Source organism: Varanus komodoensis, unplaced genomic scaffold (genome assembly GCF_004798865.1).
Source record: "Varanus komodoensis strain SLA01 unplaced genomic scaffold, ASM479886v1 scaffold11, whole genome shotgun sequence".
Taxonomy (NCBI): domain Eukaryota; kingdom Metazoa; phylum Chordata; class Lepidosauria; order Squamata; family Varanidae; genus Varanus; species Varanus komodoensis.
This window is the reverse complement of record NW_025335317.1, coordinates 16,108,335-16,134,365: the sequence shown is the minus strand read 5'-3', so window position 1 is coordinate 16,134,365 and position 26,031 is coordinate 16,108,335. Positions and strand designations below refer to the sequence as shown.

Here is a 26,031-nt window from a genome sequence, read left to right as displayed (position 1 = left end):
AAAAATACAGAGGCTCCAATTTCATTTTCACATCCTCTCTGCCTGCAAGAATTGAGAGGGTATAGGAAAGAATGGCGCTCCATTCTGAAAGTATAAGATAGTCTCTTAGTCTTCTTCTCCTGACCTGACATGATGGGGAAGGGCCATATGCAGGGATGGGAAAATACATATATAACATAGGAAGTGTGTGTGTGTGTGTGTGCGTGTGCATACAAAAAAGAAATAAAATAAAATACCAGTACATTCTTTACTGGATCTTTAAAATCCTAAACTTATTTAACAGGGACAAGTGCCAGTGAATCAAGTGAGACTTGCTTTGGAGTAAATGTTCTTTGGAGGTAGCTGTGAACATCTAGAAGATCTGAATTCTCAAGCAAAGCAAGGTTAGAACGTGCCTTTTCCAGGTATTCACATTCATGTTGCCAAGAGTCCTTTCATAGAAATTGCATGACACAAAGTCTTTTATAGGACATTAATTCTTCTTGACGCGTACCGGGCAGCTGTGTGTGCCAAGCCACAGTAAAATTAACCTAACAGAGGTGAGCTAAGTAGTTTGGAAAAAATGCAAGCACTTCTGACCAGAGGTGGCAAATATGGGTCACCTACAACCAATGGAGGAAATGTGCAAGATTCTAAGACTGGCCTTACTAGGTTACACACACGTGATCCCCGCAGCACCAGACGCTGTCTCAATGGGCCAGCTCTGACACAGCGATTGCGTTCAGGAGAAGTCATCTGGAATGATTCTTGTGGAAATGCGTCAGGGTATCATTCATGTAGCTTGCTCAGCATCAAGTACAGGCATTCCCCAAACACAGTTACAAAAATCTGTGTTATGAACAGCCTGTGCTTACAAATGAACTGCCATAAAGTCTGTTAATTTTTTAAAAACATTGCGGAAAATTGTCATCACCATAGAGAGAGAGAGAGAAAATGAAAGGCAAGAGAGGGAGGGCTTCCAAAGCATCACCATAGAGAGAGGTGAAGTGGAAGGGGAGAGCGGGAGGCCTCCAAAGCATACCTTCCTGCCCCACCCATCTGGGGAGCAGAATTCCTCCAGCATTTCTGGAGGCTAGAGATATTTGCGTTTTTTTTTTCACTTTCACGGGGGTCCTGTATCCCTAACCCTTGCAAATGCAGAGGGCTGACTATACATGATCCAACTTACATACAAATTCAACTTAAAGATGAATTTCTGTTCTCTCAGGAACAGAACTCGTTCATAACCAGGGGACTGCCTCTACTGCAATACCAGTTAAACCAGTTAAGCAGATGCAGGTCACAGGACTGCTTTCCAGAATATGCTAGGAATGATCAGCCTTGGGGCAAAAGTTGACCATCCAAAATTGGGCAAATGTATTTAAATAATGACCCATGTTTTTAAATAATGACAATCCTGTATTTATTTTTGCATGACTGAAAGCAAGTATAATATTGCCCAGTTTTTCAGAGGTACACAAGTGAATGCTGACAGTCATATATAGAGGGCATCGCTATTCTCTGATGAACTCTGGGCTTTTGGAACATTTACCAAATTGGTTTGGGTTTCATAAATGAATATAGATATTCCTAAAATGCCCATCTAATGCGAAGGAAGGACTCACTGGAGAAGCCCCTAATGCTGGGAACAATTGACGGCAAAAAAAGAAGGGGACGGCAGAGAATGAGGTGGCTGGATGGAGTCACTGAAGCAATTGGTGTGAGCTTAAGTGGACTCCAGGGGATGGTGGAGGACAGGAAGGCCTGGAGGAATGTTGTCCATGGGGTCGCGATGGGTTGGATGCAACTTCACAACTAACAACAACATTCCTAAAATGTGGACATTCCTTCCAGGCAGAAAAGTCAGCAACATTTTTAGCTGCTGTTAAGATAAGGTCTCCTGCTAGGAAGGTATTATTAATTCACTATTATTTTTAATTTGATAATTTTATCTTTTGTTTGCACTTTGCATACATAAATTGTAATGGCTGGCAGATGATGCAAATAATTCTCTGTCGGTCCATCCACCCACAGGATCAAAGAACCAGCCTATAGGAATAAAGTATCACATTCTAGGCTTAGTAAAGGATAATAATGAAGACCTGCAAGGCAATGGGATATTAGTGATGGAATATTCGTTCACTGCAAACTCCTGACTATTTAGAATTTAAGGGTTATGAAAAAGCTCTCTGATTGTATTTAGTAGTGGGTGCCAATATTTCTACTTTCCTATAAAAAATGCATTTTCTGAAATCTGTATGACAGTGTCAATAGCATATTGTGATACTGGATTGCAAAATTCACTAAGGGTACAAACCTGTCACTTGGACCCTTGATACTTATTAGCCGCCAAACTTGCTTTTGAGTGTCCAGTGCACAGTTGCGGGAGTGGCAAAGGACATTTCCACCTAGATTGGTATTGAGCCCAAAAGCTCTACAGAGGGACCTCCGCCAGATATGAGAATAAGAGGGAGTTGAGGATCCTAAACTTGAGGATTCAGGATGGCGGCAATACAATTAACAGGGGAGGAATCCCTGAGAACCCACAGCCCTTCTGAAGAAGAGCAGGGGATAGGGAGGGGAATGGGTGTGACTAATTCAAGGGTGTCATGTTACTTAAGCCAGGCAGACCAAGGGCAGAGATGTTCTAAGAGGCTGGCTCCCATAGATAAGGAGCTATCTTGAGGGCTTGGCATTGGGATACCCATTTCTGAGAAGGGAAGGGTGATTACTGCTAATTGGTCTGCAATCAACTTTCCGCTGGGTCATCGTGAACTAGTGGACTAGTTAACTGAAAGCTGACACAGCTTGTTCCTTCTGTTAGTGGCTACAGTAAAGTGCTTGATCCATAATCCAAAGTCAGTTTCTTCCTTGATTACAGTTTGGCAGAGTAAAAACTTGTGACTGAAAGAGCAGTTCCTGAGCCTGGTTCTTAAAGGGGAGAGAGTCCTACCCCAACAGCCGCCCCACTTGATTTTGGCCAGCTAGATGTGGTGCTTCTACGTGGGAGGAAAGGAGGTTGGAGCATTGACACATCCGGACTTATCCTGGAGCACCTCATATCCTGCCCCCTCCCCAGTCATCTCCCCTCTGTTCCCCTGCTCAACCCCTTTCCTGCCCCCTTAAAGCCCCTCTGAGATCACCTTTCCATATCTCACACATTTTTTTCCAGGTCAAGCTTGGGAGGAAGACTAGGATGCAGATCCATTGTGGCAGCTTTGTTCTGACCTCAGATCTGGGAAATTAAAGTATCCTATTGTCCCTAGACAGCATTCAGAAAAACCCTCTCTCAGGATGTCACTCCAAAATACATTGAAGCCATTCCAAGTGAATTAAATGTGTGGGCATTTGCAATACCATGCAAGGGACTGAGCTGCACACAGGCAACATGGTAAAGGATCAAAAAAAACCTCGAGGGAAAAGTGTTCACCCGCATTTGCATGGCAGGAAGTGCTTAGGACTACCAGGATTAAATACCTGGGACTGAGTTCACACAAGTGTACCTATTACTTCAGTGTGACATTGCTTCACAGATTCATGTTGTTGAGGGTAGGGGCACCTGTGAGGCATTTTGAATGTACTCTTCTTAAAATACCTGAATGGTTCTAGGAATGGGTTGGATCAAGACTTGGTCACACGTAGAGCCATGACTAATTTAAGCACCACTGATTTCAGTGGGTCTGCTGCAAGTATCCCTAAGTCTGGATCCAACCTACTTAGCCCAGTAACAGGACAAGGGGACTACTAGGGATAGTGCTCAGCTTGTTCCTTGCTCCTGCTGTTTCCTGAAGTGGAGTTTTTTCTGCCCCCAAATCTTGCTGATTCCAGCCTGTTTAATTCATTACATGGACCCCTGAGAAATTTCTGACCTTCATAAGCCTACCTTGGATTCCATTTCTGAATCACAGTCTGATGGTTGAGAGTTACAGAAACTCTCTGTACAATGTTACAAGGCAGGACATAGGAATTGGCTGATATACAAATGATAATTATACTGCACTTTTCAATACGCAGCAACATTTTACTATCTTTAGCATGAATGTAATGGTGCTAAGAGCTGGGCCCCTTCAAATAATATTTTATATATTTGGAACCAGGAATAGCAAATATTGGTAAAAGGTTATATACAATGTTAGTCTAACTTACATCCCATTCATTTTAGTGGATCTACTCTAAGTAGGATTAATATTGGCTACAACCCAAGGAATCCAATAACTCCTATGGCTGAGATGACATTTCAATACTAGACCTGGATTGTACAACAGAAAAGTCCAGCAGGAGTAACTACCCATGATGGGCTGGCATGTCATGCAAACCAAACCTCTTCCAGCAGGGTGACTTATTTTTCTGGGGCAAACCACCTAAGAACCCATAGCCTGATTGTCTGTTGGGCACACTCTGGGTTGCTCTGTGAGGCCACTGTGGGTGGTTAAGCATGAGGGACAGACATGCTACAGACTTTCCAGTGTCCTTTCTGAGTGAGCTACCGGATGGATAGCTCCTGGTACTACTGGTCAGTCTCCTAATACATCTTCCATGATTCGAAAAGTGCAACGCAATGGTGTCTGGTCCCTTGTAGCAAGCAGTGAATTGCTAGGTGACTGCATGATAACCCGACTTTAGCCTACTCCAGAATCAACCACAGGGAGGACAAGAGCGAATGGGCGGTGGAAACAGGGAGGAGGTGGCCCCTTTCAGGGAGGAGGAAGACATCCTGCCGCCCAGAACCTGGAGCCCGCACTGCTCTGTCAGCGCGACAAGTCACCCACTTGTACAAGGTCAAAAAAGAATAACCATTGAGACATCTGGCTTTTAAAACAATTTCTGAAGAATACTGAAGACAAGTGACTACAGCAACCCACCTGTATGGACTTTCGATCACAGAAATAGAAGAGGGACATGTTTACCTGATTTCAGGTGTTGGAAATCCTACCACAATGCAGTCCAACTGCACTTTGGTTCCTTCAGGGACCTCCCTGCTCTTCAGTTTCTGAGTAAAATGTGGTGGTTGGCCTATAGGCTCCTCAGAATAGAAAGATGTGGCTGATGGCTCGGTGGTTAACCCTGAACTTTCTAGTTTATTTACAGCTTCCAAGTCTGCCTCTTGAGGACTGGCTGGGCTTTCAGAGGAGTGCTCAGCTTTATCTAAATCTTGAGGTACGGGAATACAAGGCCTCTCTCTGTTTTCAGACAGATGGGAGAAACCAGAACCACTGTCTTGGGCAGCCTTGTTTTTAGATTCAAGTTTGCTCCTGTAGTTTTTGCACGTCCTGGGCCTGATTCTTTTTGAATTATGTGCTTTGAACAGAGAAGAAAGCTCCTCAATAAAATCTGCTGCTTTGTTGAGGAATTCCTTTTTGGACTCTGCCTCTGAACCAAATGATTGTTTCTTTAGGCCGCTGTCTGAATTTGGTGAGGCTGGAGGCTGGAATTGCTGTTTGTTTGACACTGCGTTTTTCAGCTCAGAGGGGTAAAAGACATGTATCTGCTCTTCTTGCTTGTTCTCCGGTGAATCTTGATTGATGGCTTGCCTTGCCAGGTTCACACTTTCGTCCAGCTCTTCCTGGCTCAGAAAGGCAGAAAGATCTGGAAGGTCATCTTGGCCAGCCACGTCTTCTGAAGTGCCAGGTGTGCTGCCACAGTGAAAAGAATGCAGAGATGGTTCTGATCTACTTCGTTCACTATTCCCTTGACGGTTGTTTTCAGCTAAATAGCTCTCTCTCAGAAGTTGGGTTATTGAAGTAGAAGATTCTGAAGTATTGTCTTGCATGCTGTTAACAAAGAATACAAAGAGGACCATAACCTCATCAATAGCAAACCTGTTGCAGGTATTGAATTAAAGAAGAGATGCAGGAAAGTTTCTATTCTGACTGCTATCTGGGTACATGGATTCTTTTTATATTTGTACTTGATCCTTATCTGGGACGGCCAACTTATGCATTCTGAGGAGTCACACTAACAGTGGTCTGGTATCTGAAAGTATATTTTGCTGCGCAATGCCTTTCTCCGCTCCCCACCAAATTCCATAACAAAGTTGCTAACATGATCAGATTAATCTGTCTTACATTGAATGATCCTTCTAGGTTGGTATTAGAAGGAACAAGCCTGATTCCACCTCCTCCTTCCAGTATCTGCTGGGGTCCCCACAGAACCAGCATGCCCTCAGATAACTCTCTTGGCCCTCACCAGTCTTCCTGTTCCTCCTGATTTTATTTATTTATTTTTCTTAAAGTTGCTTTTTAATTAAATAAGCTTTCATTGGGAGGCTAGAACACTTCAAAGTGGAGTTCTGCCACCCAGTGCCATTCATATTTGGGTTCAGAAAGGCAGTTTCAAGTTTTGGAGCTCAGCTCCCACTTCTGCCTTGCATGTACATTTTGGTGCAAGTTATTTTGCTTTTTGTCTCATCCCTTTTTGTTTTTAGCTTCATTTGCCACTGGAATACAGCCCTTGGGTGCTTCTCCCTAGCATTTGACTCTTGGACTGACAAGAGTTTTCCTGCTTTTCTGCTAAAGACTAATTAGGGTAAGCTGAAGATGGACAATAATTACTGAATCTGGAATGAGAGAGTAATCCTTGCTACACAGGACCTTTCGCTGCTGCCGCAGTTGCCCCGCATCATATTCTTTGCTCAGACAGATTGAGGATGCAATGCTGTGCCCACTTATCTGCAGGTAAGCTCCACTAGAGTCAATGGGACTTGCCTCTGTGGAGACACGGATAGGGCTGCACAGTTAGAAGGTTTCCGAAGCATTGCAAAAAACAGAGACAATAGTGTGGCGACCACATAGACACCTTCACTCCAGGTCCTTGAGGGCCGTTTGGTGGCACATTATCAATGGGCCCCTCCTTCCATGAGTCTACCTTTTTACCACTATTGTCAAGCCACTGCTATTGCTCCGCATTCTCTTTCTCAGCATTGTTAGCCCCGTCTCGTTTGACAGGCACAGAATCAAGAAGCAAGGAGGCAGTGATGCATCCGGTTGCTCCTTCTCAATACCACCTTGGCCCGGGCCAGAATGACGGGGCGCTGGGCAAATGGGGGGCAGTGAGGAAGAGGAGCGAGTCAGGGGCTCTTCCCAGTGGCTTCCTGGTGTGGTGTGGACACTCAGCAGGTGCTGTTCTATGCCTAGCTTCCACACTGGCTTCATATGTACATCGTGGACGATGTGTTTCTAAGACTGCTGTCAGTACATTAAGATGTACTGCTGCCTATTTTCAGCCAATGTTTGGAAGTCGATCTGAAGTTTTGTGCCATTTCCAGTCTCACACATATAACTATCATACTCTGCATGTATCAGAACATTTAGGAAAGTGGACAGTAGAAAGCCATGACTGGCAATGAGCTGGTCTGCACAATCAAACAGTCCACCATGGCTTATTTAAACCATGCTGGGTTGCAGTGTGTGCATTTTGAACCCTTTTCTATTTTGGAGAGTCAAGCATCATGGTTCATATGTTATTCAGATACAGGAATTAACAAGCATCTAAACAATCCTCACAGGACCCTAAAAGGACTATGGTTTCTCCAAGGGTTGTTTAAACCTCACAAAACCCACGGCTCCTGAATTTGGATGACACGACAAGCTTTGGCTGTAACATGGATACTGGGAATGGTGCCTGAAGGAACTACAGTGCTATCACAGCTTAAATAAATCACAGTGGGCCTTGGCGATCAATAGCAAACACAAGTATTAGTTAAAAAGCAAAGCACAAAAGTCACAATCTAACCAAAACATGTTAAAATCTTACCAACAGTTAAGCCTGTGTTTAAGCCTCTTGCTGGATTCAAGAAGACTTAAAATGTCTTATTGCTGGCTTATGTATAAAATTATCTGTTCATCTTCTGGGTGAGTGGTATGCCAGCTTTTTCATTTACAATTTTATATCCCACTTTTCCTCAGAGGAACTCCACATCTTATTGCACATCTCCCCACATTTTATACTCACAGGAGCCCTGTAGCTTAGCTTAAGTGAAGGGGATTGCTCAAACTCACCCACTATGTTCTACGGATGAACGATGAGACTCTGGTCCCAATCCAAATCTAAAATCAATGCACCACAATGGCTGTAGGATGTATTCACACGTTTTGTTGCAGACAAAGATCATGCATGGGTAAATATGAGGACGGTCAATCAATTAATGAGCAATTAATTAGTTGATTAATTAAACTTTCTTTTAATTGATGGATTGGAGTTGATGATAATTTTATATTAATTTGCATGTTATGAAAACCACAACATAAGAGCCTTTTTGAGATATTCCAGACCATGTATGTTAATTTACGTTTAAAGAAAAATGAATAATGTTTAATGAACAAAAGGATCATATTTAATATATATTATGTATTACAGGAGCACACCAAACAAAAATAACCCTTCAAAATAAACAAATATAGTCTTAACCTGTACACCTGCACAGTAAAATTTTCTCTTATTGATTGAAATTAAACCCTATTGATTGATAAATTGAAACATTAGTTGACTGACCTACTAATTTTGCTTAACAATGCTTCCAGTTCTAGTAGGTATATTACATTGATTAATAAAATATAAGTGTGACTAATCAATAAAGAGAGTCAGTAAATCAAAGCCCTTTCAAGTTGCAGGAATGACTGCAGTGTTGCCTGGTCTCATATGAAGGTTGAGATGGCAGAATAAATCCAGAAATGGCTAGAAAGGGTGACAATTTAGATGTAGTGAGAGTATACACTCCTGCCTTCATTGAAACAAGTAAGAGTCTTGTGTTTTCTCACAATTCATTTGATTCATGTGTACAAAACATGTACAAAACTCTCATAGATACAAACATGTAATGTCTGAATTGGTTCTTAGCCTGACTCCAAAAATTTAATATGGATCATTCAGGGTCATATCATTCTATCGAACTTTTGTTTGTTATTCTCAGCTGGTGTGGAGTTAATTCTTTCGCCCTATATTTAGTAAGGGAGTAGTTGGCTAGCAGTCAAACTGCTCACTGAGACGTGGTTTGCCTGCCTCATGTTTGGAGGGATTGTCATCAAGATGCAGCAGAATCAAATGAGAAAAAGCCAGGTTTGGGGTACTGGAAAAATAACAGTGTGATCCTCAGTATATTTACTCAGAAATAAATTCCACTGTGTTCAATGGAATTTATTTCTCATTGTATCCCAAGGATTGCAACCTAAGTTATATATAAGGACCGGGAGATGTACAGCTTTTGTATTTATAAGGAATTACACTCTTCACACCTGTTCACAAGAAAATAAAGGCTAATGCATGAGTAAATTCAAACAGTCTGCATTCTACAAACTGACAAGAAGGACTAATACAGAAATTAAGCAACATTTGTATTATGCACTGCAATTCAAACTTACTAATGTCTATTTTACAAAGTAGCTTTATTGAAAAAGGAAAGTGATTTTAAAGAGAAATTACTGGGAACTTACTATCTCTAGGCTCTATAGTCGTGCATAATAGTAAATTCAAATTAGATTAGCCTAAGTGTAGCAGTTTGCTTTTGGTTTGTGGGTTTAATTCTGCAACCATTGACTTGCTTCCTATGATGTTAATGTAAGGAAATTCATAGAAGGAAACTTTTCCCTTTCCTCCTCCATGCTGCAGCACCCCCTGCTTCCTATATTTTTCAGAAGCCTGCTGTTATCTGTCCAAATACGTTTTTGGGAGGAATTCCCTCCACTAACTTTCTTAAGTTAGTTTATCTTAGGATACAAGCCACTGAACTGGTTCACACGTAATGACAATAACCCATGGATTGTCATGCACAAGTGGGAGACTGTGCACCTGCTATATATTATCTCTGGTATTAGTGGCAATATAACCATTGGTGGGGAACATGAGTAGGAGGGGATTAATGTGGTCCTCCCAAAAGTATCTGTTTGGCCACTCTGGTAACAGATGGACCATTGGTCTGATCTAGCAGGACTAATTAATTCTCTGGTTCCATATCCATGGAGAAAATGATGTTCAAATCAGCTTTCTCTAATTGGTTGTCTTCCAACTGTTTAAGACTATAATGCCAAGGATTCCTAACCATTGACCTTGCTGACTGGAGCTGACAGGAGAGGAAGTCCAAATCTTTTAGAGGGCACCATGTTGGGAAATTCTGTTCTTAATGAAAGGGAAATATATTTAAAGAGGTGCACTGTTTTTGACCTACCAAGACAAGATTAAAATATTTTCCCACAGGCTAGTGTTATGACACAGTTTTGGATCTCCAATCCTTCTTGTTGATTATTTCTGAAACTTCCTTTTCATAATTTTATGATAGTAATATGACATTGTATTTTAACTGTCCTGGGGCATATTGTGGCTTAGAGTTAGTCTGGTTAAAGTGCAAAAGCTTTTGCTTCCTATCTCTGTCACCTTGCCAAATGCTGCTAAGAGTCTGTATCCAAAGACATCCAGTGAACTTTCCTCAGTCCCTGGAATTGTTATTATCTGTTATCTAGAGCAACTTTGCAGTGATAAAAAAGATCCTGCTTTAAATCACTCAGTGTAACAATGCTCTGTAAACACTATGCTTGCTTAAAATACTTGGTGTAATGTTTCTCTGAGTTGTAAATGCACTGGAAGGTGCTAATGCTGGTAGTAATGGCTTTCTTTACAAGCAAGGTCTTAGATGGAGGGTGAAGTAGTAAAGACGTCAGAACCAAGTCATCAAAGGTGAAAAGAAATAGAGATGTACAGGTATGTGAGGGGGTGTCATACGGAGGTGGGTAGAGACCTGTTCTCCCCTGCAGAGGAAGGCAGGAGGCGCTCCAACGGAGCAAAACTCAGGGAGCCAAGGTTCCATTTAGATGCCAGGAAGCACTTCCTGACGGTTAGGACCCCGAGGGTGTGGAATGGGCTTTCACGGGAGGTGGTTGAGGCCCCATCTGTGGGGGTGTTCAAGGATAGGCTGGACGTGCACATGGTGGGCATGTCGTGAGCGGAGCCGGCTGGTGCCGGAGGTCAGACTAGATGGCCCAGGAGACCCCTTCTGACTCGCTCTGTTTCTATGACATCAGAATTGATGAGGAGGCAAATTCAGTCTAATGGGGACAGAAGTTGCAAAGAGGAAAAATGAATGTTTATGGCTACCCAGGGAGTGAAGAGGTAGCCAGAGGTTTTTACATGCAATGAGAGCAATATCTAGGAAATGATATTCTCGATGGGTGATGCTTATACATTTATGAACTCATTTAAGAGACCCTTGAATAACAGCTCCTCCCCCCCCCCCCGGAAAAGAATAAAAACCTCTGATATTTCAGAAGTGAAAGAGAGTGATACAGTAGGAATCTGGTGACTGAGTGCCAACATTCTTCATTTTGGTTCACTTCTTCATGTTACATTATCAGCTGGCCACTGATAATTGTGTGTCTGTATGAATGCTTAGGTAGCTTCCAAGGTGGATGGGTCTAATTCCGTGGCATAGAACTGCCAAAGAACCAGGTGTATCCTTCCTTGTTAGTCTGATGGTCTGGGCAGCACTCCGTCCCACCAGCCACGTCTGAAGATCACATGGTGTCCCACTTCAGGGGGATTTCATATTTCTATCTGGAAAGTCTGGGAGGGGTTATCACTTGTTAAGCCAGTGCTTTTATTGATGTGAGGCTAGTGATTTTCGTCAGAGTAAAGCTTTTAGCTTTCTTTCAAACTTGGGATGTTCCTTATTTCCATTCCTATGAGAGCCCAAGCAAACACAGCCTGATCAACTAAGTTTTTCTGGTTTAGTAAAAGTGTATATTAACCTTGGTGGCTGGTCACCTGTCGCTCTTGACTGTTTTCTGTAATCTGCCTGGTAGGCACCACCAACTGGAAATTTGTCAAGCCCCTGCTGGGCTCTGAACAGATTCGGGTAGTCACAGGCTAAACATAGGAGGAAGCCTCCATTATGATGCCGCAGTGGAACAACCCAGTGGAATGTTCTTCCTCACAGCCATCTCCAACCTGGTTGGACTACAGCTCCCATTGTCCCCAGGCCACATGACCAGTGTAGTCCAATATATCTAGAAGTCAACAGGTGGGAGTAGGCTGCAAGTTTTCAAGGAAACAGTTTGTATTTAAGTGGTGCTTTTTACATAATCTTCCCTACAAATACTTCGTCACGATATTGAGACTAAAGGGTGATTGTTATTGATTAGAGAGTATCACACCCACTTGGGATGTTTCTGCCATGCATCCTAAAAATAGTCTCCTCTCTACCCAGGGACAAAAAACAGTGTGGCTCTTATTTATAATAATTTGTGACTTTAACTCCTGAGCCCTTTTACCTGAAACTATTACCTAAAAATTTATCCTTTTCTAAAAGTGTATATTTTATTTCTTCTTCCCTACCATAATGCTGTACTTGCAATTTCTTCTAAGCCTATTGTTTTAATCCTGCCTTCTGCAGTGTTTACAATCCTTCTCAATCTTTTGCTAAAAATAGCACCCAGTTCAACTTCAGGGTATATACCAATCTGAATGATAAACAAATAATGGAAAGCTACTCTTTCCCAACCAGCTGTGCTCTTACAAAGAATAATGACTTGAGACAATCCAGCTAGAGTAAAGCATTTCTTATCCTACTTATTACTATAACAGCTCCAAGCTTAACTTTCCCATTTCAATCTATGGGACTCAAATATTCTTAACTTTCAAGAACTTGCAAAGTATGCCCATACCTTCAGGAGAGATCCCCATATTACTGTGTTAAATCAGAAGTGGAGAATGTATACTATGTCTTTCAAGTGGTAGGGTGTGCTCTGTATGATGGGGCTATAGTCTACGGACACGTGATAAGCTGTCATTGCTTGACCACCAGGTGCTAAATGAATGCATCTCATGGTCCTTGAAGAAAGCTCCATTAAACCCACCTATTACATATCCAGAAGACAGCAAAAGCAGTAGTAGCTTTGCCAGCGTGGGTATCTTTACTTTTTGTGCGACTTGAAGAATAGCACATTTAATTGTTCTACTGAGGGCTCCTACAGTCTAAAAAAGAGGCTATTATACAATCTAAAGATGGGACTTTGTTCTGCAAGGGTACACACCATCCAACTACAATTTGGCTTTCATTGGCACTCTTCTATCTAAGTATGCCACCTAAAACATCTCTAGCTTTGTTAATGTAAAAACTGACTTAACTCAGAGGTCCATGAACCTTTTGGTCAGGGACACAGTTGGAATGTTGAGCATGCCAGGGTCGTATGGATGGCCATTCACAAAATGGCTGCCATGGTTGGCACCCATTTCCTAGAAGGCAAACTGCTGTGGATAAAAGAAAAGTAGCATAGCTAAGAACAAGTACAGGGCAGAGGCAGGACTAGAGTTCCCAAATCAATAAGGCTCAGAGACCCAAGAAAGCCACATGGGGCCCAAACCATTTTCAGTATAATTATGGTTGCGGAGGTCAGTGCTTTACATTGCAGAATGCCAGTCTCCCTTTTTAAAAAACATATTTATAAACATCCGTATTTTGCATTTTCAAAAACGGGAATCAACCATCTCTTGTCCCATCTCTTGACAGTGCTGGGGACAGTGCTAGAAGCTACTTGAAATGATCTCAACATCTAGCAGAGCCTAATTTTAATAGGTGTTGCTGCCTTCCACATTCCATGTGAAAACTAGCATTCAATGCAGATCCCACGGCTTCACTACCAGCTACATTTTCCTCCTGCTTTTCTCACCATCCCTCCTGGTAAAGTATCCTGTGTAACTTGGAAGCTTGCACACTTTTTGCCACATTTTGGTTGCCCTAATAAAATTCTTGCCCTTATACAGATCGTGGAATGCTAAGAAGAATGTCATATGGAACCCAATAGGTTAGGATCTTCCTCTTTTTCCAGCAGGGAAAGTACTATATTTATCCTTCTGGTGTCCTTGGAGATATTACTTGTCTTCTACAGTAACTTACTTGTCTCAAAGATAACTTGCACTTGCTGGCTCCAGCCAATCTTAATCTTAGGATATTAACTTTCTAGGATATTAAAACTAATTCTCTAAACTGCTTTAAATTTTATATTGGAATTTTATACCGTACTGTATTGCATCTGTTTAATTATTGTACAGTGTTGATTGATTGTTGTGAATTGCCCAGACAGCTTTGGCTATTGGTATAATGGATGGATTTTCAACAGGCCCTTCCAAATATTTATTATTTGTTTTGTTTTGTTCTTGTTTCTTCTTCTTGATATACATTATTTCACTGAACATGGGCAAAATAGCAACAGAAACACCTGAAAGTGTTTTCCACTCAAATATGATAGCTGATTTACATATCCAAAATCTTCCAAATTCGAAACAGGGCAATACCTTCAAATTTGCATTTCAGAATGGTGGCCACATGTTAATCTGCAGGTAACTACTTTCTTCTTAAACTTATTTTTCAATTTTGTAATGTACAGGTGACTAGCAAATAATTCTAAAGTTCTAAGAAATATATATGTCCAGGAACATTTATATATATAAAACTATATTATCTATAATAAAAAAGATGTTTTTTTTCTTTTCTTATATCACCAAGACCATAAAATCTAAGCACCTGAAACTTGCCATGCCTGCTAAGGGATGCCGAACATCTGCACTTCAGAGTTATTTTGTTTTTAAAATGTTGAGATGTGATGTGGATCATTCTTATTTCAGATTAAACACTGAAGCCGTGTCCATGTCCATCTATTTTTTCCTGCCTGTGAAAGTTACCTGTCCATAACTAACTGGCAGATAAATTTGTTCCGACCACTAGAATAAGCAGTTAGCTTCTGTTCTCCACAAGCAGTTAGATTAGGCAGATAGATTCTGTTCAGTATGTCCCTTTAGAATAGCAAAAGCTATATCCAAAGTAACTGCATTGAGGGAATTGGAGATTGTTTTAAGTTAGCAATCCTGTCAAAGCAGATATGCACTATTACTTTGTGTAACATGTTTCCAAAAGTCTTACCCCTCTAGTCTGGAAAACAGGTTGAGGGGCTAAGCCTTAAGGAACTGAGCTCAAATTATATACTGGTGGGGGTGGGGGGAGTCGAAACACTTGCATTGGAAGCAAGGTTTTAACTGACCCCAAATATGGGTCATGCTACATTCCACAGCAGTTAAATTTCTTAGAAGCTGAAGTGTGTTCTATGCACTTCTATCTGGTACATATGATTAAGGGTTGTTTGGGGGCTGCTAAACACAAAGCAAGCTCTATTTTTATATCGTTTTTTTTTTAATATTATTCCACGCCATGCTACATTCTGTTCTGTTACAACTGTGCACGTACCAGCACAAACTTAAGGGTGGGGACTCCCTGGCTAGATGTGATGTCAAAATTCAGTTCACCATCTGTTTAGCAGTGAGGAGGAGCAATTAGCATTAATGAGGTTTGACATATTAGAAACACGTTGGTGCTCCTGTTTGTGTGTGCATGTGTGTGGGTGTTTTGGGGGACACGGTGGTGCGGCAGATATGAGATGATTCACAGCCTTGCTGTCTTTCATGAGATTTGGTTTCAACATTTTATTTTTTTGAAAATGAAGCTTTTTTTTACCAAGAGGGGAATTTATCATTTTTGCCATGAACATGCCTTGAAGAATCAATATTGTATTATATTACTTTATTATAACTTATTTAAATTAACTGCTATACTGCATACACACACTTTGAAATTAATTTACTTCCATAAGATTCCATTGACTTCTCTGAAACCTACTTTTGAATATAAATTGCAACTAACAATCAGAAAGAAGATGAATGTTCATGGATTTTTTCGGATCTATGGGTGAGCAAACGATTCCAGAGTTGTAATCTTTATACATTTGAGAAGCAAATCAGACTGTTGTATACTGATTTTGCGTTAAATGGATTCACATGTTAGTGCATTTCTAAATGGCTAACACTCCAGCATTCATTTGAGAGCCATTCTAAATATCATAAAGTGCATTTTAACATATTAACAAACATTTTTCCGTTCCATATTGGTAAACTATGCTTTTAAATATCTCAGCATTTAGACAGCATAATGGTGGACTATTATGATTCACTTCAGAATGTTACACATTGGAATATTCTGAATAAGCATGTACATTAATAGCACCTCACCTACGAACACAGTTAAACCGAAGTGCCAGAATGTCAGCTCATCCAGTGCTGCTGACCTATGATGGAACAACCAGTTCATATTCCAAGTGCAATACTTCAAATTGATTGAATTGCATCCTACTTAGAGTAGTTGCACTGAAATGAATGGAACAAGTTTATACTAACATTGACTATGCTCAATATTTCAAGGCATATTACGTATTCTGTTAGTTTGCTCCTAAAATAGAGGTGTAGTCTTCTAGGTAGTTATTCTGCAAATTAGTAAAACACGGGAAAGCTCTTGAAAAACGCCTCTTCAGTGTAGCAACCATAGTTTTAAGTATTTTATTTCTGAAAATTCTCATGAAGGTAGATAGCAAACAGAATACCCTTAGCCACTGTGGATTATTTTCGATATGGTTTTTTAATGGAAAGGTTTGAAAAGTTTATAGCCTGCATTGCTCTCTCCCCTCCCACCCCGCGACCTCTCCCCACCACACCGCTCTCTTTCTTTTGTCATTTCTTGGGGTTTTTTCCCCCCAGATCAAGGAATTTCTTTTTCAAAGCTTATTTTAAGAGAATAACATTTGTATGAATAAATTGCCATGTGGTTTATATAACCTAAGACTTTTCTGAATTTCTCTTCTACATTCTTCATTTCTTTATAATAACTTATGATGCTCTTTCGATTACTGCTTAATGTTGCAATACAGTAGGCCAAACATTTGCCACTGACAGTCAAAAACATATTTTTTTGCAGAGAGAGGGAGAGAGAGTGAGAGCGATAAGGATGGGGGGTTGAAACAGCAATGCCCTTCCAGCAAGGCTGTTTCTGCAGCTGTTGTGTACATTAATCCACAGAGCAGATCTTCAAACCCTAAATATAGCCAGCAGTATCATTTTACATGACACATTCTCTCTCTCTCTCTCTCTCTCTCTCTCTCTCTCTCTCTCTCTCTCTCTCACTCACACACACACACACACACACACACACACACATACACAACATTAAAAAGAATGCCTTTAGATAGGGAGGAATATTAAACTACACTATGTTTTTTCTTTAAGGAGGTAGTGTAAACTATTTGTGTGATGTTAATACTGGAGAATATAAAGCAATACTTACAACTTCTGATAAAAAGCAGAATGAAAAGGAAAATTTCTTATCCATGCAATTTATACATTTCTGCTTTCTGTTGACTACTCAAAATACTTAAACATACATGAAAAGAATTTGGGACATCCTCCAGCCCGCCAAACGCTCTTTAAGATTCTAAAGATCATTCCATTTCTCTTTAATCTTGTGTGCCTTGGTGTAATTTAAGCCAGACAGTTTAAAAAGTGACTTGCGTCCCTAACATGATTTATCAGCAATAATTAGCATTCAGACATAACATGGTCCCCCAGACCCTCTCTGCATTTGTGCCATGTCATCAAAGCACAGCCATTCTTGAAGTTAAAGATGTTACCTTTTCTAATTCGTCCAGATGTTGAAATCCAACTCTAGCACACAATCACAATGACAACGGTTCCTAAGTAGGAGAGAGAAAATGACCGAAGCAATGGTACTCCTTCAGGTCTGTTGGAACCAAAACGACACGGAGTCCATCAGGCAAAAAAAGGCGTTAACCTTCGTTTTAAAGGAAGATGGGCTGTAAGAAGCTGGACAACCTGTCACCACTGAAGCAATAGCATTTGTCAGTTTGCAGGTCCCAAGTTATTTTGAGACACATAAACCATGTGCCTGTGAAACATTCCACCTCATTGGACAGGATAATATTGAGCAAAGGGATTCCATTGCTGTAACAGCACCTATGAGGGGAGATCGTCATATTTTCTTCCCACAGAATGTCTTCAATAGATGTTTAGCTTATACTTTCTCAGTATGATTTATTCACCAGAAAATACAAAATGGATTTTGTATTGTTTTACATAAAGTCTTGTCAAGGCAGTTGGTTTATCTTAAAGTTCAAAAATAGTGTAATTGAAGCTCTACCTCATTTAGCTAGCTTGTTCGTATGCTCAGAATGTATGACATGCCTAAGATTATATACCACTAAAAAGATATCTGTTTTTATTTAACGTTTTTAATATTAAGGAACTAGATAGATGCAATACTAAGAGCATTTTAAAAAAGCAATGTATATACTTGGATGTGATTCAACCAAAATGAAACATTTTTAAGACCTGTTGGTATAAGAGGCAACATAATTTAAATAACCACTTAATTCTGCCATTAGAATCAAGAATTTAATAATCCTTTGCTTGATCTTGTGCAATCTTTCAATTCTATTTGAATTTGGCTGTTCATTTTGATTCGTTCCAGACTGTATCCTGAAAATGAGATCCTGCAGTATCTCAGGCAACAGTTTTTGAGGTGCCACTAATGTTTTCATTAATAAGCCTGTCCTAAGCATTTCTTTGCTAGTACATAATACAGCTTTAAGACTTGGTGAACATGTTTCACTGAAATCAACTGGAAATGTTTGCAGGATTATTGCCTTAAGCAGGCTATACCAGTACACCACATTACAAATCTATATTAGTATTGCTGTTAAGGATGGATCCATATTAAATTAGTTGCAGTTGAATTCAGTGTAAAAATAATCATAACAACTTGCATTTCATTTGATTTCAATGAGATCTCAGTGCAACTCACTGTTTAGATACAATCCATTATTATTCTGTTATTAACACCAGTTTTAATGTGGAAAATATTTTCCAATCAGGGGAGACAATATTCTACTGAGATCTCTGACAGATTTTACTTGAACCATTCATAAGCAACCCTGCAATATGAATCACAGTTGCACCCATTTCTCAGATGAGGAACAGTTTGAAAGCGATTTTCCCCAGGTTTCTAGGAGGCCCATAACCAAGTTGGTATTTAACCCAGTGGTGAACATTCCTTCCTTTCAAAGTCAGATTTCCTCATGAAGGATACTAGTCTATATACACTTTGGAATTTCAGCAGAAGCATCTTGGAAACATGCACTTTTGAATGTAGAATTATCAGAGCCTGGTAAGAATGAATGTACCAAGCGACTACATGGACTACAACATGTATTATGCACTGAGTAAGAATTTTTAACATGGTTTACGAAGATATCCAAAAGCCATTGAAAAGTGGCGAAACTCTATTTATAGAACGTTGCAAGGTCCAATGTATGGTCCTAACACAACTTGCTGTGCTTTATGAATGGTCAACACAACTGCTATATTAAAATAATGGCACAGAATGTGGCAAGGTGATGTGAGTGAAAAATCGTTAGCAGAGTTATTCAAAAAAGAAATTGGTCTGTAAAAATCCAATAAATTACTTTTTTTTATATAATTCAAAGTAAATTGACCAGGTAAGAAGGAATGCAATCTTATAGACATTTATCTGGAATTAAGCCTCAATGGTGCATAGCTTTGAGCAGACATGTGTAGGCTTAGGTTGTTAAAAATATATATGGGATTTGTGTTTTCAAGTTGATAGCAATTACTGGCAGGAAAGAGATATCTAGCTGCATCATTTACTGAACTATTCACTATCAATAAATATTAACAGACTGCTAATACATTAATTTTTACAACTATTTGGTGAAATTGTAAGCTTATCCAAGTACATTGTTATCATAACTGTATACGAAGTGAAGAACTTCAGGGCCATTGCCAGTCTGAAGGCCCCACCTCCTGTCTCCCAAGCCCCCAATCATGTGATAGTTTTCTGGCTTTTGTGCAGTTTTCTCATCAGACTAAAAGCATAAAATGCCTCTCCTAAGATTTAGTTACAGTGAGGAAGAGCTTTAAGTTAAAAGTCCAGGCCAGCCTACTACTGGAATTCCCAGCCCCTGACAATTTCTCTGAAATGGAATTCACCCATCTGGCATAATGAGGTTCTGCACCCTTGTTCTAATGGTTTGATATTAAAAACTGGAAGTTAACTGCTAGTTAAGTTCTCGGTTAAGTTGACCAAAAAAATAATAAGGCTAAAATTATTGTGCTCCTTTGCAAGATCATAATTTTGTAAAAATCCTTTCTATAGAAGGTGGCATCATTTTAAAAAGTGGAATTTATACATGGTTAATGTCAGGAGTTCAAAGTACAGAACTTTTGGATAGTTTGGCAGACTGTGCTGTTCATATTGCTAGTGTTCAAACTGCTTTTGGAAAGAGCACCTTGTCCTTTAATAAATTCCAGACTCGATATATATTGTTGCTATTAATAAGGGTTGATTGTATTGGAAAGCTGAGGTACTAAAATTCTGGAGAATACTATTACTTCTGTATTCATTTTGTTTAAGCCTCTGATTGTTGCTGTACATACGTTTAATAATGCATTAACTGCTAGGATCTGACCACATTGGTTTATTTCATTTAATAATGTATTGTACATTCTGCCTCCAGGTTCCTTAAAGCACAATCCTAAGTAAGTTTGCTCAGAAATAGCACCAGCACCTGAACCAATTTTACTTCCAAGACTGTCACAGAGCAATGCAGCTATTAAGGACATTTACACAGGGAGGGATCGATGTATATGGCAATGCTTATTTGGCACTTCTGGAAGCCTCCAAGCCAGCTTGATGGAATGCATGGTGCTTAATGAGAAGCTAGATCTACTTAAAACCAGGTGGAATGGAGAGAGTTAGAGATGGCTTATTTTTGGGTGGGAGAGAAGAATGTTTTCTGTGTCAAAGAGGGTACGGAACCAAATAAAACTAAAACTCAGAAATAAATGAAACTTCCAGAAAACAAAGAACAAACTTCTCCGTAGAATTGCTATAGGTGGTTTTACCAGATTGAAGAGGAATCGGGGACATGCAGTGTTCTTACCCCCAGCCAAATGCTGAGGATGATGTCAAGGCAGAGAAAGAAAACAAAAACAGCCAAAAGAGAGCAGCCCTGTTCATGTGATGCAAGGGTGGTGACTCAGCCATGGAGACTGGTTGGCCAGAGAGGCACTTGCTGCTTGCCAGGGAAAAATGAGCAAAAGCTCTGCCATGAAAGGGCTGCTGAAAGCCTGACACTGTAAGAGCAGCTTTAGACTTAAGGCAGGCTGCTGAGCAGCATGAAACCATGCTGCAGGTCAGGCGTACTTTACATATAGTAATGCACACCTTTCCTGAAAATTCTTCCTTTGGTGTGGTTTGTCTTAATCCATTCAACGCTTTTTGTTTGACTCTTGTGTTCATTGAACAAACTGCCTCCCTGATCCTCCACCCTCCCACAAATGGTGCACGTAAGGGATAGGTTATCAAAGCATCTTGCACAGACTCCATCTTAGTAGTCCCTTTGGGGGCCACCGACATGCCGCATGTGTTTCCTGTATGTCTGAATAAACCGTAAGTGTTCTTTTGATTGTACACCCCCAGCATAACTGTGTAAACAGAGATCTAGTGCTCCCTTTTAATGTCCTATATGTCTGATTTTCCAAAAAGTATGGATAAACATTAATCACCAAAGTCTTCTAAGTAAACTTGGTGATCGTAAGTTAAGAAGATGGGTTTTCTTAAGGGTCAGTAAGTTGTTAAACATAGTGTAGGAGTAAATGGAAAGTTCTTACAGTGGAGAGAATATTAAGTAAGTCTCTTAAGTCTCCCATTGAGTCCTCCTCATAAGTGATCTGGTATTAGGAATGAATAGAGACATGGACAACTTTATGGATGACACCAAATCATTCACGATAATAAAAGCTGAAGCAGATTGTGAAGGAGTCCAACACATCTCTCCAAACTGGGTGATGGGGCAACAAACTGGCAAACAAGATTCAATACCATTTCAAGAAAATATCAGTGAAGAAGAAGGAAAAATCATGGCTTGCAACATACACTGATGAGATTTGAACCCTTCAATCCTAACTAAGCCATTGAGGAATAACCCATTCCAAAATTCAAGAGCACGGAAATTAAATTTCAAGAGTAACAAATGTTTCCAGAGGGAGGGGGTGGGAACAGGCAAGGGTAAACAAGAAACACCATGGAAAGTAGGGGAAGAGACAAGGATAATATGGAATGAACATATACATACCTCGACTTTATTGACTCCGAGGACAAACTAAGGTCCAAATGAGATCTATGGTTGCAGCCATTCCACATCTTTGACGGCACATGATAGGACATGATTATATTTGGGGTCTCCCTATCCCTTACATAAAGTAGAATAGAGGCAGGAAAACTATCACTGTGTTGCCATCATATCACAGAGGAACATGTCAGCAACATCCACACATTCTCTGTAACATTTAGTTTGGGTCAAAGGGATTAACCCAAAAGTCTCAGAGAGGCAGAATATTGACTGAAGGAGTTCCCAATCAATTGCACAATCAATTTTAACAAATTAATCAATTTTAATTTCCTGAGATTACTTGCAATTATAATTATACAGACATAGCAGCTTACAAATATTTCAACCTCTGGGAAGAACTGGGATGTTTCTTTAATTATCCTCAAAGTCTTCTCCACTTCCTCAAGGACATCTACTCATGTTAGAATTATTGCAAAAATATGCACTTTCTCTCTGAGAAAACTTTGCAATACTGGAGAGATTCTCTTGAGGAGTTTCACAATCCTACACAAACTCTTCCGGAGGTTTTCAGTCATGCATGAAATCCTGATATGGATTATACCACATTAACACTCCACAAAGATAGCAATAAGTTCACCGGATCTTTTGAAACCAATAATGTTCATCGGGGTGTCAAATAGCTGTTCATAAACATAATTTGAATACTTCTTACAGAAATCACTTGAAGACAGAGTTACGGTTATGCAGTTATAAGGTTACAGCCATGCACTAGAAGGCTCTAAAATGATATCAGCAACACATCTAGCTAAGTTGTATTTTAAAAGTAGAACGGAACATCTGTATGGCACCAAGTGAGGGACCTCTTGTCCTACAGATGTGGTTGAATCCAGCTGCCATCTTCCCAGACCATTGGCTATCGTGTTTGGGGCAGACTGAAGAAGGAGTCCAAGAACAAGTGTAGCAGAGTAAGGCTGGGAAGCAAATCTTGTTGAACAGACCATCCTTCCAAGTAAAGATATTTGGACTTTATCATTGATAAAGATGTTCCTGAAGCATGCCATAAGTAAAGTAATAAATTTAGATGAAGTACTCTAATATTTCTGACAGGAAGAAAATTGATGAGTTGGAAACTTGGTGCTGGAGGAGAGCTTTGTGAATGCCCTCGACTGACAGAAAAGTGAACAAGGGTCCTAGATCAAATCAAGCCAGGGCTGTTCCCAGAAGCAGACATGGCAAAACTGAAGCTCTCGTTTTTGGACACATCATGAGAAGGCAAGACTCACTGGAGGAGACCATCATGCTAGGGAACACTGAAGCCAGAAGATAAATGTGAAGACCAAGTATCAGCTGGATTGAATCCTTAAAGGAAGCTACAGTCTTGAACGTGGAACAGCTGAATGGAGTTGTAATGGAAATGACATTCTGGAGGGCTTTCATTTGTAGGGTCTCCATAGGTCAAAGATGACTTGGCAGCATGCAACATTAACAATCCTAATATTTAGATTTCTATAATATGTGATTAGTTAAGAGATGCCTATATTAATCTAAGTAACACTAAGGAAAGTTGCTAGATGCTTGATATTTTGTGTTTTATTGTATTGCCACACTCTTGCTCCTATCCCCAAGCAGTGAGAAATTCCAGAAAAGAAGTGCTTAACTAGGTTTTGTTTCCTTTGCTAGGAAGTCCCTGGAGGTTTATGAAGTTTTGTAATATTTGACTTTATTGAACACAGGATGAATGTATGTGGAGAGGCCTGGCTCAAATGATCCAGCAGAAAGCCAAATTAACCACTTCATATAGTCCTCCCTAGAGAAGCTCCTCTGTATCCCCCATTGCTGTTAGCCAAAGAGCCTCAGCAGTTCTTGCCCTCCTCTCCCTCCCTGCCTCTCAAGCTGCCCTCTGTCTCCTTTCCCCCAACTCTCCCCTCTACTCCATTCGATGATCAGTGTTTCCTATTCAGAACATCCCAGAAGCAGTCCAATATCAAAATGCAATTTGCTAACAAGTAGTTCCAGTCAAGGGGCATCACCCGAATACCTCCGACTATTGGCAGTCTTTGATAAAATCTAAGGTTCTGATTAGTCATTACCTGCCTTTAAGGTAAACCCTCAATAATAGTCCCATTCATAACACTGTTCTTTAAAAAAGTACATGGTTTTATGTGGATTGCATTGAACACCCTTTACTATACTGTTGTGAAGCGAGTAAAACAAGTGAACAAATGCAAGATAAAGCATGTGGCTTTGGCAGATAAGTAATACTATGTTAATGCACAGAACGGGCTCTTTTAGATTATACTCAGTCTGTTAATGCAGCAGCCGATAACAAACCAGTTTTTCTTTCCTTCCTCTTCCTAATTTGTGTGTTTGAATACTCTTGGCCTTAAATTGGGTAGTTTGGGCCAGACTGCCGATTTCATCAGTATTAAATAAGTTATAGATGACTGATATATTTGTGATACAAAATCATATTGATTGTACAAACCAAGTTTTTGATCTCAAAGTTGTTTACCTTTCACACCAAATTTCACAGAGCTACACAAATCTGGAGTGTGTGGTGTTGCATTCTTTCTAGCCCAGCTAGGCAGATTCAGAGGAATGCTGAGAGAGGAAGACCACCAAGAATATTTTCAGAGATTACATCCCAGTCCTCACCATTTTTGAGGATGATGAATCCATATATTATTCCCTTTCCAGATGTGTCTTAACGAGGAGTACATCTCCCTCAAAACATCAAATGTTGGAGGAAGACACAGACTCCACAGATAAGTTCCTTGTGTGCCAATCCAGGATACTTCTTCCACAGTCTCTACGTCTAACTTCTTTGGTTATTGCTTTTAAGCAAGAGATAACACCTGTGTATAAGTCTGAAGAAAAGTTGGATAAAGAGAAATGTTGATCTTGAACTCACAATTGTTGTGATCCCTGATTTTTATATAGATTTTTAGCTGTCTCTTTTGTTGCAACAGTGGCTATTTCAGATAATAATATTGGTAGGGCTCTTCGGAGCGGCCATCCACATGGCAGCTCCTGCTGTGGGCACTGCCAGATGTGCTGTATGGAGAGCCACACAGATAGAAGCAGATATTGCCCTCTGCACAAGAAGAAACATGTTCTTGAAGGCCTCCTTATGTACCTAAAGCCACTGTGAAAGGCAAGCACGATTAGGCAACGGCCAAGTAGAGGTCACTGACATGACATGAGCTCTTGGATTTGCAGCTCCCCTTTAGCACTGCACCCAGCTTGTTCATCTGCCTTCTGCCCAGGTGATTGGGGTGAGCAGGAGCAGTAATAGAAACTACTGCATTAAACAGGCACTAGTACCTTGGAGGTGGAAGAAATGATGGGAAAGAGGATGTGAGTCAAGAAGAGCTGGGGATCACGTCAATGGGACGGTGCTCTCACTGAAGGTCAACAACAGATCATTGGGCAGCTGTCAAGAACTGACAAGTCTTTAAGGTGTTATGAGAAGATCTAGTTTTTGCTGTAACAGGCTAATGCATCTAGAACAGCTCTGGAATTTGGCATTTCTCTAATTGCGATCCCCTTAAAAGAAAGAACTAAACACTGCATGTGTACTCTTCTCAAAAGGATAAAAGACAGAAAAAAGTAAAAACCTTTCTGTGGTTTCAAGTTATTAATTATATCATCTGACTCATGCACTGAAACCATTCCTGGAATTAGATGCTGCATTTCCATTGGTGATGATTCATGAAATCAGTTCTATTTTCAACATCATCCCTAAACAATACCTGTGAGCATGAATTGGTGACTGTACGTCTCAGCAAGTGTATTACTTTCATTGAGGTATAGGACAGGAAGGCAGGTCAAGTTCCGAACAATTTCAAAAGAGGAAAAGCCAGATATAGAAAACTGAATTACCGTATTTTTCGCTCTATAAGACGCACCTAACCATAAGACGCACCTAGTTTTTAGAGGAGGAAAACAAGAAAAAAAATATTCTGAATCAAATGGTTTACTAAACTATTTAATAAACTATAACAGAATACAGTAATACTGTATT

At 40.2% G+C, this 26,031-nt stretch overlaps 1 protein-coding gene across 4 annotated transcripts in view; it reads right to left on the bottom strand.

Moving 5' to 3' along the window:
- MYPN (myopalladin) overlaps positions 1-26,031 on the bottom strand; it is a 96,775-nt gene that overhangs the window by 56,866 nt on the left and 13,878 nt on the right. Inside the window, exons 1-2 of one of the 4 annotated variants that reach the window (XM_044420439.1) lie at positions 17,469-17,729; positions 4,887-5,750 (exon numbers count right to left, since the gene is read on the bottom strand). In XM_044420439.1, the coding sequence (XP_044276374.1) occupies positions 4,887-5,749 (863 nt within the window). In that variant the 5' untranslated portion in view covers position 5,750; positions 17,469-17,729. Of the gene's footprint in view, positions 1-4,886; positions 5,751-7,976; positions 8,015-17,468; positions 17,730-26,031 lie in introns of those variants that run through there. The other 3 variants (XM_044420443.1, XM_044420441.1, XM_044420440.1) reach the window with 3 other exon arrangements.